Here is a 19,549-nt window from a genome sequence, read left to right as displayed (position 1 = left end):
TTTATTTTATATATTCTTCACTCTGATGAAGCTCCATGTTTCAGATCAGTGTATTATAAAATATGACGAATATTATTCTCTGAATTTTTTTTTGGCAACACTGCAGGACACTGGAAGCAGAAACGGCTGTTAGATGGGATAAAGTTTTGTGTTAAAGAAAAATAATTGATGGTACTCAATTGTTGTTGATCAAGATTTCTCCATTCTCTGCTTAATTTAAATTTGATTCTCGATAAATTCTTGTTTATTTTGCTGCTTGTATCCTATGAGCATAATACGCTTGCATATTTTTTGCCCAGGGTTAACATAGGTAATTTATACCGGTAGTAAAACGGATATTCTTATCCCTTAGATGGTTATTCCAACCGGTAATTCTACTAACCTATATATATATATATATATATATATATATATATATATATATATATATATTTATATATATATATATATATTTATATATATATATATATATATATATATATATATATATATATATATATATATATATATACATATATATGTATATATTAGACAGTATTAGACAGATTCCACTGAGTGGACACATGGACATATATGTAAAAAATAAGTCCCCCATATTCCAGGATTTCCCACTCTACTTATGATCAGTGAAAACTACAAATGAAACACGGATAAATAAAGAGAATACTTTCAGACAAAAGTACAAACCCAGACTTAGATAACTATTCACATACAAAATTCATTCTGTCACTTAATATGAGGAACCTGCACAATTAACAACCTAAACTTTAGCCACTGGACTACATACAAATGACTCCTGTCTACTCTCTCACCAGACAGATTAAATTTGGAGTGCCCTGATTTTAACTAAACATCTTAATTCAACCTTATCGGCCTTCATTTTAGGCGCAAAATATACACCCACGTGGTGGTGATAAACGCAATTACCAAACTTTCATTCATAAATCCATTTATTATTTCATTCTGATGCATTTCAATTTGTACATTTGTACGCAGAAATTTTCAACAACTGCACACCAGAAGCAATGGAAAAACGAGTAATTGTATCTCCTAAAAATTCTGACTGTCTTGCAATAAACGAAAATGTTCTTAATATTATACCAGAGGTACTTTAAACGTACTTAAGCACAGATTCAGTGTCCTGCAATAATGAAGAGGAGATTCAGAATTATCCATTTGAATTCATAAACACACTTACTCCATCCGGTATGCCCCCTCATCGCCTCAACTTAAAAACAGGTGCTATTGTAATGCTGCTAAGAAATCTTTCGATCAGTTAAGGATCATGTAATGGAACTCGCATGAAAGTGCAAAGATTTCATGAACATTGTGTAGAAGTATCCTTGGTAACAGGCTCCAATAGAGGTCGTACAGTTCTAATTCCCAGAATTAAACTTAGCCCAAGTGATGCAAATATTCCATTCACACTAAACAAACTTCAGTTTCCACTCCGACTTGCATATCCAATGACAATTAATAAGGCTCAAGGGCAAACATTTGAAGAAGTCGGAATACATTTGCCTCAACCGGTATTTTTCATGGCCAATTATATGTCACATTTTCAAGAGCACGAGCTATGAACAATGTTACAGTAAGAGTTATGACACTCAATTGGGATAACAGACAAAGTTAAAAATGTGATGACACATACGGACAAAATATTGTCTACCATGAAGTATTGCGAGGAAGACCACCGCACCAGCTAGCATCACCACCATACCAGCCGCTCCATTATTACACATCCACATTACATCTTTAAGATCGGGGAACCAGTTAGGGGCCCGTTGGATCTCTTTCGGCATACCAGCAAACCACAAAATCGCACCAGTCAGCATCACCACTACCTCAAAGCCCGTCATATGTATGTATGTATGTATGTATGTATGTATGTATGTATGTGTGGAGGCGCAATGGCCCAGTGGTTAGGGCAGCGGACTCGCGGTCATAGGATCGCGGTTTCGATCCCCAGACCGGGCATTGTGAGTGTTTATTGAACGAAAACACCTAAAGCTCCACGAGGCTCCGGCAGGGGATGGTGGTGAACTCTGCTGTACTCTTTCACCACAACTTTCTTTCACCCTTTCTTCCTGATTCTGTTGTACCTGTAATTCAAAGGGCCGACCTTGTCACACTGTGTCACGCTGAATATCCCCGAGAATTACGTTAAGGGTACATGTGTCTGTGGAATGCTCAGCCACTTGCACGTTAATTTCACGAGCAGGCTGTTCCGTTGATCGGATCAACTGGAAACTTCGACGTCGTAAGCGACGGAGTGCCAACAGCATGTATGTATGTATGTATGTATGTATGTATGTATGTATGTGTGTGTGTGTGTGTGTGCGCGTGCGTTTGTGTCTGTGTTTTTCCTACCACCACCATTGCTTGACAACTGATGTTGGTGCGTTTGCGTCCCTCTAATTTAGCTGTTCAGCAGAAGAGACTGATAGAATAAGCACCTGGTTTACAGGGAATAAATCCAGGGATCAATTTCTTTGACTAAATGGTGGTGCTCCAGCATGGACACCGTCAAATAACTGAAACAGGTAAAAGAATAAAAGAATACCAGAAAAACGTTCTATCTCACTAAACCAAGAAGGTTCTTTGAATATGTACGATGTATTTTTAGGTTAAATAATAATTCCGATTACGTTTGTGTAACAGATATTTTGGTTGGATTATATAGTCATTGGTGTTACATTACTTTCTATATTCTGTAACTGTCACGATATACTTTTCTAGGCCTTAAATTTTTGTGGGGAGGGGCCAGTTGATTAAGTACCAGTACGCAACTGGTACTTAATTTATCGACCCCGAAAGGACGAAAGGTAAAGTCGACCTCGGCAGAATTTGAACTCGGAACGTAAAGACAGACGGTCATAATATGCAAACATTAATATCGCTTGCTGCCACTAATCTAATTGTTGTTAGCATCAATTATTTAGATTTGCCGCTGATAATAATAATGATGATAGCATCTTTACGTGTTTTCATTTTGAATGTTTACTCATTTATATATATATACAAACATAAATATATGATCTTCAAACGGCAGCAAACAACGGACCCTGAAGAAGCTGCATTGACAATTAACACCGAGATGCACACATAACAGTGTGCAGTGGATGCAGCCGACACGTGTGTAGATCCTAGGGAAGAATGCTGCAAATAACTATATAACAAAATATGGATGTGTACCGTATTTTGCTGCATATAAGACGCACCGGCATATATGACGCGCCCTAAAATTAACAGGGAATATGCAGGAAAATGCAAATATTTGTAAGAGGAATTAAGTGATAAAATGATGAAGACTGACCATTTCAGTGCTTAACAACTATTTCTTTATTTCTACGAACGATCTAAATTACCCTCTGTCTTTCATGACAAACAACTGGCTCCATTCTACACTCGAATCAGCTTCTACTTGAAGTTAATTTATTATCTTCTGGTTTATATATCCCTTTTTGAAACAATTAGGAAAAAAAAAAAGTTAATTGATATCTTATCTTTGATAAGTACTGATTACATAACATCTCACCAATGTACTATGAGTGAAAAAATGTGTTGAAACAATTGTAGTGATTTTAAATAAAGAATGTTGTCCATTCCATTTTCTATCATTTATCTATTTGTATAAAATCTATGGATATTATGGAATTCCTGATGTATATATAGTAGCAGGAGCATCTCCACTATATGATGACATCATAGCCAATAACTGTGAATGAGCTTTGTATAGTATTCTACAAGGTTTTTACCCAAATCTTATTCAACTATATATATAAATACATATCAAGCACTGGGCTTCGTGTTGGGTCTCACAGAGACACAATGCCAGTGTCGTGCAACTAGCACCTGTGTTGGTGGCATGTAAAAAGCACTTATTGAGCATTGGGCCTCATGGAGGCAATGACTGATGACTTTCGGCAATATGCTGTGCTTGAGTAGAAGAGCCACCAAGCCAAGTGAAGCCCTAGTCATGGAAAATACTGGTGTCACATAACTGGTACCTTTGCTGGTGGCATGTAAAAACACCCATTACACTCTTGGAGTAGTTGGTGTTAGGAAGAGCATCCAGCCATAGAAATCATGCCAAATTAGACTAGAGTCTGGTGCAGCCCCTCAGCCTACCAGCCCTGGTCAAACCATCCAACCTATGCCAGCATGGACAACAGATGTTAAATGATGATGATGATGATGATGATGATGATGATGATGATGATGATGATGATGGCGGCTGTGTGGTAAGTAGCTTGCTTACCAACCACATGGTTCTGGGTTCAGTCCAACTGCGTGGCACCTTGGACAAGTGTCTTCTACTATAGCCTCGGGCTGATCAAAGCCTTGTGAGTGGATTTGGTAGACGGAAACTGAAAGAAGCCCGTCGTATATATGTATATATATATGTATGTGTGTGTATATGTTTGTGTGTCTGTGTTTGTCCCCCCCACCATCGCTTGACAACTGATGCTAGTGTGTTTACGTCCCCGTAACTTAGTGGTTCAGCAAAAAGAGACTGATAGAATAAGTATTAGGCTTACAAAGAATAAGTTCTAGGGTTGATTTTGCTCGACTAAAGGCAGTGCTCCAGCATGGCCGCAGTCAAATAACTGAAACAAGTAAAAGAGTAAAAGAGTATATATGTGTATACATGTGTGTGTGTTTGCATTTCCTTATCTTGATATTACTTGTTAGTTCTAAAGAAATGTTGTTATACATGCCATGTTGTTTGTTTGCACACTTTTGTGAAAACATGTCAGGCCATTGTGATATTTATGTCTGAAGGACTAGGGGAAATATTACTTTACCTGGAAACAAATGAAGTATGGCAACATGAAAAGCAGCTGGCTGTAAAAATTTGTCTCAATAAATTTTGTCTGGCTTAATTATGTATATATTTAAGTATGATTTTACACAAATGCATGACCTTATTGATATTACTTATCTTGTTTTGAATTTTGTGATAAATGTCTGCTATTTCATTAAAACAAAAATCTAATTTTCCCTTTACCACCACTCAAATCTCTATCACTCAGCTTAGGTATGTCTCACAGTGATAAAACAGAAGAATGTAAAACACCACCAGCAAGTAATGGGATCATGGGAACTTTGCGAAGTGGATGGAGTATTTGCTCCAGAAACTCTCTGCTGCAACTGATAGAGTAAGTTTACACAACCATCTTCTACATTACATGCTGCTGCCATAACAGAATTATAATAGTGTTGTTATTATGAACTTCCTTTTCACAAGCATTGCTGTCCTCATCATCATCATCACTGCCATCATCATCATCATTATATCAATCATCATCATCATCATCATCACCGTCAGTACTGCTGTAATTATCATAAACATAATTTTCATCATTATCAAAATTATGTTTATGATAATTACAGCAGTACTGATGGTGATGATGATGAGGGAGAGAGTTAGTTTAAATGAGATGCAGTTTGGGTTCATGCCAGGGAAAAGCACCACTGATGCTATATTTCTGGTAAGACAGCTTCAGGAGAAATACCTAGCCAAAGATAAACCACTGTACCTGGCTTTTGATGATATGGAGAAAGCCTTTGACAGGGTCCCCGGATCTCTCATCTGGTAGTCAATGAGGAAACTAGGGATAGAAGAATGATTAGTGAGAGCTGTGTGAGCCATGTACAGAGACGCTGTCAGTAAGGTGAGTGTTGGCAACGAGTACAGTGAAAAATTTCAGGTAGCGGTAGGGGTCAACCAAGGTTCAGTCCTCAGCCCCCTCCTATTTATCATAGTCCTCCAGGCAATAACAGAAGAATTCAAGACAGGATGCCCCTGGGAGCCCCTCTGTGCTGATGACCTTGCTCTAATTGCTGAGTCATTATCAGAACTAGAGGAGAAGTTTCAGGTGTGGAAGTAAGGACTAGAATCGAAGGGCCTTAGAGTCAACCTAGTTAAAACCAAAGTCCTAATAAGTAGGAAGGTAGACAAAACACAAATCCCTTCAGGTAGATGGCTCTGCTCGATCTGTAGAAAAGGCATAGGTAGAAACTCTATAAGATGTACCCAGTGTAAGCTATAGACACATAAGAGGTGCAAGCAATATGAAAGGAAGGCTAACTAGGAAGTTAGTTTTTGTATGTGGCAGATGCTCATGAGCAATAAACACTGAAAATGTGCAGAAAATAACTTCTGCCACATTCCAGGGAGAAAAAACTAGACGTAGTTGATAGCTTTCTCTATCTAGGTGACCAAGTTAGTTGTTGGGGAGGGTGCACTGAAAGTGTAGCTGCTAGAATAAGAATAGCCTGGGCAAAGTTCAGAGAGCTCTTACCTCTGCTGGTGACAAAGGGTCTCTCGCTCAGAGTAAAAGGCAGACTGTATGACGCATGTGTACGATCAGCCATGTCACATGGCAGTGAAACATGGGCCATGACTGCTGAGGACATGTGTAAGCTTACAAGAAATGAAGCCAGTATGCTCCGCTGGATCTGTAATGTCAGTGTGCATACTCAACAGAGTGTAAGTACCTTGAGAGAAAAGTTGGACCTAAGAAACATCAGCTGTGGTATGCAAGAGAAGCGATTGTGCTGGTATGGTCATGTGGCGAGAATAGATCAGGATAGCTGTGTGAAAAAGTGCCACACCCTAGTGGTTGAAGGAACCTGTGGAAAAGGCAGACCCAAGAAGACCTGGGATGAAGTGGTGAAGCACGACCTTTGAACATTAAGCCTCACAGAGGCAATGACTAGTGACCAAGACCTTCGGAAATATGCAGTGCGTGGGAAGACCCGGCAAGCCAAGTGAGACCATAATCCAAGGCCTCTGCCAGGGGTGTAGCTAGCCCACTTATGCGTACCTTTCCTTCATTGGACACTAAACTCTGCTAGTGAAGACCTGTTGAGGCAAGTGAAATCGAAATCGAACCTAATTTGATGACTGGCATCTGTGCCAGTGGAGCGCTAAGAGCACCATCCAAGCATGATCATTGCCAGAGCAGCTGTCTGGCTTTCGTGCCAGTGGCATGTAAATAGCACCATTTGAACGTGATCATTACCAGTGTCGTATTACTGGCACTTGTGCCGATGGCATGTGAAAAAACGTGCAGGTGGCACATAAAAAAACACCATTTTGAGTGTGGCCGTTGCCAGTACCGCCTGACTAGCCCTTGTGCCGGTGGCACGTAAACGCACCCACTACACTCTCGGAGTGGTTGGCGTTAGGAAGGGCATCCAGCTGTAGAAACTCTGCCAGATGAGATTGGAGCCTAGTGCAGCAATCTGGTTCGACAGTCCTCAGTCAAATCAACATCATCATAATCATTGTTATTGTTGTCATTGTCATTGTCATCATCATTGTCATCGTCATCAACATCATAATTGTCATCATCATCATCATCATCATCATCATCATCATCGTTGTCGTCGTCATCTTTGTCATTATCATCACCATCCTCCTCATTATCATCACCATCATCATTATCATCATCATCATTATCATCATCATCGTCACCACCACCACCACCACCATCGTCATCATTGTCATCCCCATCATCATTATCTCATCTTTGGCGCCACTAATTATTATTATCATCATCTTAATCATTGTCATCATCACACACATCAGCAACATCATTACCAGGAGAATGAATCAAAACTATAACTGTTAGCATCATTGTCATTGTCATCATCATCTTCATAAGTATTGTTATTCTGAGTATTGTTACTGCTTTCATCATCATCATTATTCTCATGAAGAATATAATGACAATGGCATTATCATTGCTGTTGTCATCTTTGATGCCACCATTGTCATCCTCATCCTCATCATCATCATCATTATCATCCTCATTGTTGTCATTGTCGTCATTATTGTTGTCATTATCATCATCACCACCATTATCCACATCCCTGTTATTAGTTCTCTCAGCTCCGACATCTGCATCAAAATAAGCAAACCAATACGACTTCACCATGCCTACCAAAGTAGTGATGAATGATTTTCTATGGAAAGGGACAAGATTGTACATTGGTTTCTGTAGGGCAGTGGAACTGATGAGAGATTAAATAATATAGAAATTTTATGTTTGTCAAACAATAGGCAAATCAGTATTAATAGTCAATATCAGGAGCATTAAACAATTTTGAGATACTGCACTATATATATTTGTCAAACAATAGGCAAGTTAGTGTATTTACACATTTAGCTTAGGGAGTTTTGAAAAATTGACCAGAAATATATGGTGTGAAAAATGCATTCTCAGACAATGACTAACTTTATATTCATTTCCCAGCAAATACAGTGGACCTAAGTATTTCAGCTCTACTGTACTGATGAATTTAGAATATGACTGAAACATGTCAAAAATTGTCTCTTGTACATACTAACAAAAGCGAAAATAATATTAGCCATGATGCTCCCCCACTACTACTGCTCATGATCAGAGATGCACATATTGTCAGTCACTAAGGGACATGCTCAGGTGGTTAAGGTCAAGTAATGATCAAGCAAATATGTGGCGTTGAGCAGAATATTTGCTATATTGATATTTCTCCTTCAGCAACTCAGCTCTGAATCTGTCTGAAATGTAATGGAAAATAAGTCAGTTTCAAAACATTGGTGTCCAGATGACAAAAGCAAAGTTTGAAGAGAATAATAGTAATTTCCTTTATTTTCTAAGTAGAAACAAATAGGAAATAACACTTATTAACCAAAGACAAAAATGAAAATTAAAATATTGTTAGGATGCCTTGCTCAGAAGCCCAGCACAATGGTTGTAGTGGCAAAGTTAGCATTTATAATCATGTGGTGTGTAGTCTAGTCCCACTTAACCCTAGTCATCACACATTATCAAATTCCCTAACATCAGGCATCTAATTTTGTGTAGGTGTTTAACATTGACTAGATATTAGGTAGGTACCTTTCTTTGATAGATATACTTTAGTAATGAACAGCTTTGGCAGAGGAATAGCTGTGTGGTAAGAAGCTTGCTTCCCAACCACATGGTTCCAGGTTCAGTACCATTGCAGGGCACCTTCTACAAGTGTCTTCTAGTATAGCCTCAAGCTAACCAAAGCCTTAGGAGTAAATTTGGTAGATGGAAACTGAAAGAGGTCTGTTGTGTGTGTGTATATGTGTGTGTGTGTGTGTATGTGTGTGTGTGTGTGTGTGTGTATATGTGTGTGTATGTGTGCCTTTGTGTCCATATTTGTCCCCCCACCACTGCCTGAAAAACAGGTGTTGGTGTGTTTACATACCCTGTAACTTAGCAGTTCTGCAAAAGAGACCAATAGAATAATTACCTGACTTTAAAAAAAATGTACTGGGTTCAATTAAGAAATTCTTCAAGGTGGTGCTCCATCATGGTCACAGTCTAATGATTGAAACAAATAAAAGATAAAAGAGTGGATAACAACAATAATCATAACGGACTGATAAATGGTAATAAAGATGGTGTACAATAATGTAATAAAATACTTTGGAAGGCTGGTAATGCATCCCCACTCCCCACTTTACAATACAACATCATGCCAGATACATAGATGTTAGGATATATTTCTCTTTTTGTTGTTGGCAGCAACAACCTGGCAGAGTGTCTGTTTGAAGAGAATGTCAAGCCAAACGATGTTGCAGACACTTTTAAAAGCTTAACACTAAATGGTCTCTTACCAGGTCAGTGCAGTATTTGTCTCCTGTTTACTACTACTACTACTACTACTACCACCTCACTGGTTCATTTGTAATGATTTTTAGTTGTTTTGTCCATGACTAGAATGGTGATGTTTTATTTGACATGTAATGAATGTTTTTGTGTTGTCATTGTTGTTGAAGACAACATCAATTATGTATTGTGATTGTCTGTGTTGTGGAGAAGAAAAGTTAGACATGATCCCACTGGAGATTCTTAATGAATTTTCTGTTTGTGAAGTCATTGCAATTTTTGATGTAAGGTGTTTAGGCTGCATGTGGATGGTGCCTGTCCATGGATGGTTAGAGAGAGCAGTAAAGGGTTGTATTGTCTGCATAGGAGAGAGCATTGGTAGCTAAAGGCTGATGGTCAGTAATTTGTTAAAGCAAATATATTTGGAAGGTTGAGATATTACAGTGTTTTAACAGTTCTAGTTGTAGTTACAAATACATTTCTTTTATTAGCCACACAGGGCTCAACGAAGATGGGACAAATACAATGTAGAGCTTTTTTTTTTGGGAGGGGGAAGGAAGGAAAAAAAAAAAAAAAAAAAAAAAATTGGTGGTGTCGATCAAAAGGGATCGTAGGAAGGGAAAAAGGGGCAGTTCGATCAAAAGGGATCGAAAAAAAAAGAAAAGGAAAGGCCGATCAATAGGGATCGTGTACCACACAGTAATGTTCTCGTGTAAAAAGAGGGGAGGACAGTTTAGGTTTAGCCGTGGAAGGAAAAGCCTATAGTATCAAACCATTTAACTGCTAGAGAATGTTTCCTCACCACCACCACCACCACCACCACCACCACTATCATTACCACCACCACAATCATCACTACCACCAGAGCTACCACTAGAGAATGTTTTGTTGTCATTGTCGCCATCATCATCATCATTTTACACCTGTTTTCTTTGTCAGCATGGGTTGGGCAAGTCATCATAGGCTGCATCATTTCTTATTTAGAGTTACTACTTTCTTAGATAGATTGGATGTGTCAGCTATCTTTGACATGGCTTCTATGGTTGGATACCTTTCCTATCACTAACTACTTTACAAAGAATGTCTGGATTTATTCATGGTACCAGAGCTAGTGAGGTTGCTTTCTATCCTTTAAGAATAAAGAATCCACTTTACTCTATGTTGTTTCTATCCAATTCAGGGAGACATAGCCAACAGAGTGGGTAGAATAAAGGATGATTGCTGAAGATAAAATTGAGCAAAAAGGCAAAATGCTCAATTATGAGGTACAAAATAGAGATTGTGGAGACAATAGGAAAAGCGGGGAGATAAGAGAGATGTAGTGTTAGAGAGAATAGTACTAGAGAGGTAGTAATGGCAGAGGGTAGAAGGAAAGAGACACTAATGGAAGCTAAATGTTTGATGGCGAGTGGGAGAGAGAGAGGGGGAGATGGAAAGGGAGAGAGAAAGAGACAGAAAGGGAGAGAGAGATGGAAAGAGAGAGAGAGAAAGACACAGAAAGGGGAGAGAGAGAGGGAGAGAGATGGAAAGAGAGAGAGAGAGGAGACAGAAAGGGAGGAGAGAGAGAGGGAAAGAGATGGAAAGAGAGAGAGAGAGAGGGAGAGAGATGGAAAGAGAGAAAGAGAGGAGACAGAAGGGGGGGGGGGAGAGAAAGACAGAAAGGGAGAGAAAAAGAGAAAAAGAGAGAGATTATGAATGGTGGTAAGTCAAGATGTTAATGACAAAAAAATGATGGATTTGAATAATGTTTTAATCTTCTTTAATTCACTAGGTCTATACCTTACACCAGATGATACATGTGAAATGAACTATGGACCAGGCTTCCGTTACAGAGAATTTCCTAAAGAAACTCCTAATGTAATATTTTATATCATCTTTTGTTACAATGGAAATGGTAGAAGACTGCCCCAGTATGGATGGCATTCTAATTCATTCACTGCTGTTGTTTTGTCAATTGTCAAAATACTTTCTTCTCAATATCCCACTTCACTTAGCTGTTACTAGGCGTCATAGAATGGAATTGTTCACTGTTGTTTTTGTGCCAAGTTGCTTTTTCAGATATAATATACATTATTTAATAGGTCCTTCCGTTTTTGAAAATGAAGTGTGATTTGAGGTTGGGGTAACATGGCTGCTTTTTCTGGCAAGTTAAAGTGACAATGACTCTCAACCATTTGTAGTGCTCCTTACCACAAATGGTGTATTACAAATGTGTTTTTAATTAAGCTAATCAATTAATTTTCTTTGCAATTATCAGCCATATCAAATTGAAAATTTACTCACTAATTAGCAATCAAACTAAATCAATAATTTTCTTTGTTATTAGCTGACATACTAAAGTAAGATTTTACTTACTAATTACCATTCTAACCAAACTAATCTTTTATCTTTCTATATTTTACTTGTTTCAATCATTAGACTGCGGCCATTCTGGGGCATCACTTTGAAGAATTTTTGTCAAATGAATTGACCCTAGTGCTTATGTTTTGCAAAGCTGGGTACTTATATCAGTCCCTTTTTCTAAACTGCTAAGTTACAGGGTTGTAAACACCCCAACACCAGTTGTCAATTGGTGGTGGGCAAAAAACACTGGCACACATGTATATAAATATATATATGCATATATATGATGGGCTTCTTTCAGTTCCTGTCTACCAAATCCATTCACAAGGCTTTGGTCAGCCTAAGGCTATAGTAAAAGACACTTGCTCAAGGTGCTGTACTGCAGACTGAAGGTGGAACCATGTGGTTGGGAAGCAAACTTCTTACCATACAGTTATGCCCGTGCCTGTAATAAGAATAATATAATTAACAAACTATGCATTTGTCATGGTTCCAGACTGAGTGTAAGTTCCATTCCTGTACATATTACATTCATAATGAAAGATTTGGTGAGATGAAGGTGAATTATCATGGAATAGCTGGTGCTTATTGTGGAAAGAACAAGGTAAGTTTGCCTAAAGTACTTCTTTGCTTTTTGCTTATATTGTTCTTTATTATTATTATTATTATTATTATTATTATTATTATTATTATTATTGAAACAAAGCTCGGGTTTGGTCTAATTTGTGGTAGGATTTATGTGGGTAGTGGATTACTACCTGTGGTATCCACATGTTTTAGGCAGTCTTTTAAGTGCTTAGAACCCTCCTGATAATCCTTGCTGTCCCTAAGAAGCAAACTTTCTGTAGGTGCTCTACCAGGCATTCTATTTCACTCGCCTTCAGCCATTTGTATATATCTTGGCTTACTGTTCCCAATGCACTAATTATTATGGGCACGACCTTTACTGTTCTCATGCTCCAAATTCTTCCTTTTTTAAATTTTAAAGGATTGTATTTTCTTTGTTTTTCTTCCTCTTTCTTTACAATCTTGGAATCAAACAGGTATGATGGGTCAATAAGTAAGCAACTTCACTTTTCCTTATCTATGATCGTAATATCTGGTCTATTGTTTTCTAACTTCTTGTCCATTTGAAGAGGTAAGTCCCACAAAATCTTACATTTTTCTGACTCTAGTACTCTTTTGACTTGATTGTACCATGTGTTTCCAGCTTCAAATTTCCATTTCTGACAGTTTCCAATGTAAAACTTTTACAACTTGGTCATACCTTCATTTCTTATATTCTTCCTGTGTCAACTTGGGGCATTCTGCTGCAGTGTGTGCCAGTCTCATTCCAAGTTCCACCGGATCTGACACATTCTCTCCATATGTATTTTTTATAAAATTGTTTGTTTTTATCACTTGATCTTGGGCTGCTACAATTAGGGTCTCTGTTTCTTTTTTTAATTGTCCCTTTTTTTTAACCAAGCCTAGGATTTTGTCCCACCAGTGTCTTGAGTGGCTCTCCTAAACTGGCCATGCAGAGATTTCTCTTCAATCTGTCTGATGTGCTCTCTTTGTATTTCATTCTTGTCCTTTTCTCCTGTTATGAGCTTCATCACCTGTTCTTTTTTAAGTGCCTTTGGTTGTTTTTCTGTGCTGCTCTGTAAATGCTCTACTAGACTTTTCTTTCCATCTGTACACATTCTTCTACTGCTGTTAAGCCTCTGCCACCCTGGTCTCTCTTCAAGTACAACTAGTTGATATCAGCTTTTGGATGGTGGATTCCATACATTGTCAACTTTCTAGTTTCTCGGTCAAGTTTCTTTATTTCACTTCTGGTCTGTTATTCCAACTCCATATTTGATTGATGGTGCTGCTCTTGAATTTATTGCTTCAATAAAATTTTTGAAATTCAACTTTGACTGCAATAATTTTCTGACTCTCATTGTGTACTCTCTACTGGTAATTTGTTTCATTTCTTCATTTTTTATCTCATCTGCTTCTAGTATTCCCAAGTACTTATACATAAGCACTGTCCTTTCTCAACTGCTCTCATTATTTTCCCAATTGGCACTTCAATACCCAGGCTTCTTTCAAATCTTCCTCATTTCATTTTCAATATAGCACACTTTTCTATTTCAAATTCCATACCTGCATCATTTGAGAAAATGCAAATAATATGTACAAAACTTTCAAGTTGTTCCTCATTTTTCACATAAACCTTTATATCATCCATAGAAAGGAAATGATTTATCTGACCATTCCCTTTTCCCAAATCATAAGCAATTTTAACTATCATGGCCAATAGGAATAGTAAAGGAGATAACCTATCACCTTGGAATATTCCACATATGATGTTCACTTTTCCAAGTGTTTGCTTTCCTCCAATCAATTTAGTATTCCAATGTTTCATACTTTCATTAAGCATTTTCTCCATGTATTTTGCTATTCCAAACATGCTCATAGTTTTACTCATCCAACTGTGTGAAAGCATGTCATATGCTTTTTTGTAATCTAGCCATGCTACATCCTGTCCCATCAATCTGCATCTACACTTTATAGTTATCATTTTATTAACTAATAAGTGATCTTTTGTTGCCCTACTTTGCTTCCTGCATCTTTTCTGTTCTTCTGGAAGTAAATTGTTACTTTCCAGATGGTTGTGTAACTCTTCCTCCAAGACACTGGTCAAGGCTGAAAATTTGATTCCAAGTTCCCTTTTAAGGGATCTTTGAGGTATAACAGCATTCATTCACTTGTCATCCAGGCAGGGATGTGACCTTGCTGCAGGCAGTCATCCAATTGTGCAGTGATCCTTTCATGCAACTGTGTAAAGTTCTTCAGCCAATAGCCTTGTACTCCATTTGGGCCTGGTCCTTTCTAATTTGCTATTTTTTAAAACTTCTGTCTCACTGAATATAGATTAATTCTGATGTCCTTTTGTCTTGGTACAGTTTCAAGTGGTCTTTCCAACTTTGTTAGCCGCTCCGTGTTTTCTTTATGTCTTGTTGGCGTGTTCCACAGACTTTCCCAAAATTCTTTACTTTCTTCCACATCTGGAATCATTTCTTGGGTCTTGGCCTCTCTCTATTTCCTCAAATAGATGCCTTCTATTTGATTGGAACAGTCTATTCTGTTTGAAACCTCTGCATCTAGTATCATATCTTTTCAATTTGGCCTTTAATGTTGTCATCTTTGTGTCAATTCTTCATGTACTGTTTGTTTTCCCCTGTCCATTCAATTTTCTGATTACTACCTTATCCTCTTCAATCACCCCAGTTTTTTTCCATATCTTTTCCAGCTTCATTTGTATTCTCTTTCTCCTGTTTGATTCTTTCTTTTCATTTGCTTTTATATCTTCAGTTTTTCCACTTGTAGTCTACTATGTTAGCTATGACATAAGCAGCAGCTATGATTAGCTGGTTTGTTTTACTGATGTTTTCTGCTTTAATCAAGCTTAAAACGTCATTTACTTTGCCTGTGGATTTCCTCACTTGTTTTCTGTCCATATATTTTACATTTGGTGGTACTTCATTGTTCCCATCAGTCATTTTACCACATAACATTTCTAAAATCTCCTTCTGTCACTTGTCCATCTAGATCGTCTTCTTTAGTTACTTTATCAGCATTCTCTGGTTCTCTGCAGTTTCCATTCATTTCATGTCCTTCATCTCTTACCTTTTCATTACCACTTTCTGCTACTGCTGTGTCACTCTTCTTCAGCTTTGTTTCTTATTATGTTTCTCTGAATTACTTCAATCTCTACTCCTATGGATTGCTCTTGCTTGGTCTATCAGTTGCTGGGCAGATGCTTGAAAACCTCCTTTTTATCCCATGTTCTCTTCATTTGATTCATGAAGCCTCTTTTATTTGGTTCACTTCTCAGCCAGCATTCTATTACTATTTTGTTTACTTCTTTTTCCCATTTCATTCTTTTTCTTTTTCTTTTGCATTTTTGACCGTGCTTTTGGTCCTGATCAACAACTTGATGGTTACCTGCCAGAGTTTGAACAGATACTCCCTGTCTGTTGTGCATGACACCTTTACTGTTAATGGTTCCAGTCCCAATAATGCAGTTGTGGTTATTATTTAATTTTGACATCATTCATTTAAAGATAGCATTTGTAAGGTTGTGTGATCACCAATATTTTTATTGTGACACCATCACTAGGTGGGTTGCTAGCCAAGGCTCTGAGAGTCCACACCTACCTTGCACACTGTTTGTAGTGCTGGTCTCATTCAATCCATTGTTTTATATCTTTGTATTTGACATTTTCACTCCTGAGAATTTTGGTGTTGAGTTGGCACAACCATCAGTGTTTTTATTGAGACACCTTCTTTAGAGGGATTGCCAACCAATGCTGAAGGGACTCCTCTTCCCATGAGATAAGCTTAACCCTGCCAGATGCCAACCTGGTATTTGTAGGTCTTGGAGTGGGCTTACAGGTACTACACTTTGCCCAAAAGTGATCTGAAGGTAGTTGTAGTTATGGGTAACCTTATTCTTCCCATATTGTGACACCACAACCAGATGCAGTTTCATGCCATACCCAGGGTGTGTTATCATCATCCTAGCATTCTGAGTTTAAATTTTGCCAAGGTCGGCTTTGCTTTTCGGAGTCAATAAATTAAGTACCAGTGAAACACTGGGGTTAATGTAATCGACTATCCCCCCTGCCCCAAATTTCAGATCTTGTGTCTATAGTAGAAAGGGTTATTATTATTATTATTATTATTATTATTATATGAAAACTCAGAGCTTATTTTTCTAGGTATGATGGAAAGTGTCAGCTGTCCACAGCCAGCAGACTAAGGTGACACTCGTTTTACTGGTCATGCTTCAAGAACCCTGCAAAGAATTCTTGCAGTTCCAAGCAATGCTGATTTTTGTAGGTGTTCTACCTTCCCATTTGCACTGATCTTTTTCACCCATGTTGGTAGTTGAATGCTGGTACTTTCAAGTGCACCGATTACTATTGGTATCACATCTACTCTCTTCAACCTTTGTATTTCCCACTTAAAATCATCATAATTGTTTATTTTTTCTTTTTCTTTCACATTGATCCTGTTGTCACAGGAGCATGATATGTCAATTATCATCCATGTTCTTTCTTTTCTATTCACCAAAACAATATCCAGTTTCTGATGTCTGGGCAGGTGATTGCACTGGATCATTGCATCCACAGGATTTTGCAATCCCCATTTGCAGTGACTCCTTCTGTAGTTTGCTGATACCACATCTTTGCTCTTTGTAGGCTGTGATTTCCACAGAGCCCCCAATGGATCATTCTTGCCACATTGTCATGGCATCTTTTGTATTCGTGTTGTGCCAATTTCAGGCATTCGCTAATAATCTGTCATACCGTTTCACCCCTTCCACCACACATTCTGCATTTGTTGCTATCGATAGTGTTGTCTATTCTGCACTTCATATAATTGGTCCTTAATGGTTGTTCCTGAGCTGCACATATGAGTGCTTCTGTCTATCTACAGGTCACTCTGCCTCATCCATAGCCACCAGTCCTCTGTATCTGCCTTGGTATTCACATCTCTTGCAAACTGACCATGCATTTTCTTTTCCTTCTATGCTTTTTCCTTTTTTTCTTTGTTCATTTCTTGTTTAAATTTTTCTTTAATTATACGCTTTTCAGTTTTGATGATGCTAGCCTTCTTCATGTGTTCCAACAGTGGCTCCATGGCATTTTTTATATACTACCCAAGGCTGTGTTCCTCTGCTTTGATACAGTCTTGGCAACTGATCAAACCTCTCCCACTCTTTCTTCTGGACAAGTACAGCCTATTGGTGTCACTCTTAGGGTGGAAGGCTCCGTGTGCTGGCATCATTTTTCTGGGCTTGGTATCCATTTTCTTCATTTCTCTCTTTTGCCATTTTGTAATTCCCACTCCATACCAAAGTGATAGTATTGCCCACATATTAACTGCTTGGATTTTATTCCATCCAGTCAAGTTTGAGTGCAACACCAACCTCACTCTTTGGAAATACTTCATCCTCAGTTGCTCTTTCATTTTCTTTTCCATTATCTCGTTGAACTATTATTATTATTATTATTATTATTATTGTTTTGATTCTCGCTGTTCTATTTGCAGTTGTTCTTTACTTGAAAGCAGGCAATAACAAATCACCAGTTTCAAGTAGTGCCTTCTCTTATGACTCAAAGAGACAATACTCTCCTTAGAATACAAGCTGTACCCAACAACGCTGTCTTCTGGATCACTTTGAGCCTAACAGCAGCTCCAATATTCTTAATATGTTTTTCAAAGCTTTTGGAAACTGCTCCTAATGCTCCAGTTACCACTGGTATCACCATTACTTTCCTCATGCCCCATAACTTTCCTATCTCGTTCTGCAGTGGCTGGTATTTCTCACTCTTTTCTGTTTCCTTACATTTCACCCTCAAATCTCCTGGTATTGCAACATCTATTATATCATTGCATTATTATCATTATTATTATTATTATTGAGTGAGAGAGCAGTGCATGCCATCAAAGTGGCACTGGGGTAAAATATACGAAACCCAGTATACCCATCATGACTACCCGTCTGATAAGGGTACACCAGGCACATGCATCACAACCACATGTGCACGACAGGTTTTGATGGAGCTCCTGGAGTCTAACATGCATAGCAGGCTTGCTACCTGCAGCCTAAGGTACCATGCTATTCATTCTTTTCAGCTGTCTAATACTTTCCTGATTATTCAGGCCATGCCAAGGAGGTAAACCTTTTGTAACAGTTCTACTGGGCACTCTATTCCAATTTACTTTATATTCCCCTTGATACCTTCTGATACTGTTCCCAAGAACCCAACAATAATTGGCACTATCTTCACTTTCTTCATTTTCCATAGCCGGGCTATTTCGTACTTAAGAGGGTTGTATTTATCTATCTTTTCGCCTTCCTTCTTGACTATTCATGGCTATTATTATTATTATTATTATTATTATTATTATTATTATTATTAATTGCTATAGAAGTTGATCTAACATACTAAAATTCAGCTGTACTATTTTCTCAATGTTTTACAAGTGTAACTGAAGGAAGTCATTTTCATTTTGAATTTTATTTCACACAAGGACCTTTACTGAACATTTTGGAAGGTCTACCCTTTACCTGGGTTAGGAAACAAAATTGGTTTTTAAAAATACTTTCATTTTTATTCAACCATTAAACATTAAAGCAAAATCTCCCCAGGACAAAATCCATCTCTGGACATAATTCCTCTGGATATTATTCCTTCTTTACAATAAAAATATTTTAGGAAAGTGAAATTTTATAAAAAATTAAAAATATTTATAAGTTGATACTTTTGTGTAAAATTTAGGAATAGATGTGATAGCTGAGAAACTTCATATGAAAATGTCACACATTTATTTAAAACCATAGATCAAATGCAATGCCTCAAAGGAAATCTAAATATGTTGTTTCTTGGTATTTTTGCACAACTGATAAAATTCATGATGCTGCATCCATATATTTCTTTCTCGGTGGTTCAGTAGTGATACTAGCAATAATCTGAGTCATTTGAACATTTTGAAAGTTAATTTCTCATCCTAAAATACTCATAAAC

The 19,549-nt window shown here is 37.8% G+C and overlaps 1 protein-coding gene across 5 annotated transcripts in view; it reads left to right on the top strand.

Annotated features, from left to right (window-relative positions):
- LOC128247611 (A disintegrin and metalloproteinase with thrombospondin motifs 7-like) overlaps positions 1-19,549 on the top strand; it is a 176,410-nt gene that overhangs the window by 75,926 nt on the left and 80,935 nt on the right. For all 5 annotated transcript variants that reach the window (XM_089351091.1, XM_089351090.1, XM_089351089.1 and 2 more), the window contains exons 10-13: positions 5,037-5,162; positions 9,552-9,646; positions 11,407-11,492; positions 12,475-12,582. In XM_089351091.1, coding sequence (XP_089207217.1) covers positions 5,037-5,162; positions 9,552-9,646; positions 11,407-11,492; positions 12,475-12,582 — 415 coding nt within the window. The remainder of the gene's footprint in view (positions 1-5,036; positions 5,163-9,551; positions 9,647-11,406; positions 11,493-12,474; positions 12,583-19,549) is intronic.

The sequence above is a fragment of the Octopus bimaculoides genome, chromosome 4 (genome assembly GCF_046866305.1).
Source record: "Octopus bimaculoides isolate indiv1 chromosome 4, ASM4686630v1, whole genome shotgun sequence".
NCBI classification, from domain to species: Eukaryota; Metazoa; Mollusca; class Cephalopoda; order Octopoda; family Octopodidae; genus Octopus; species Octopus bimaculoides.
This window is presented reverse-complemented; position numbering and strand designations above follow the sequence as displayed.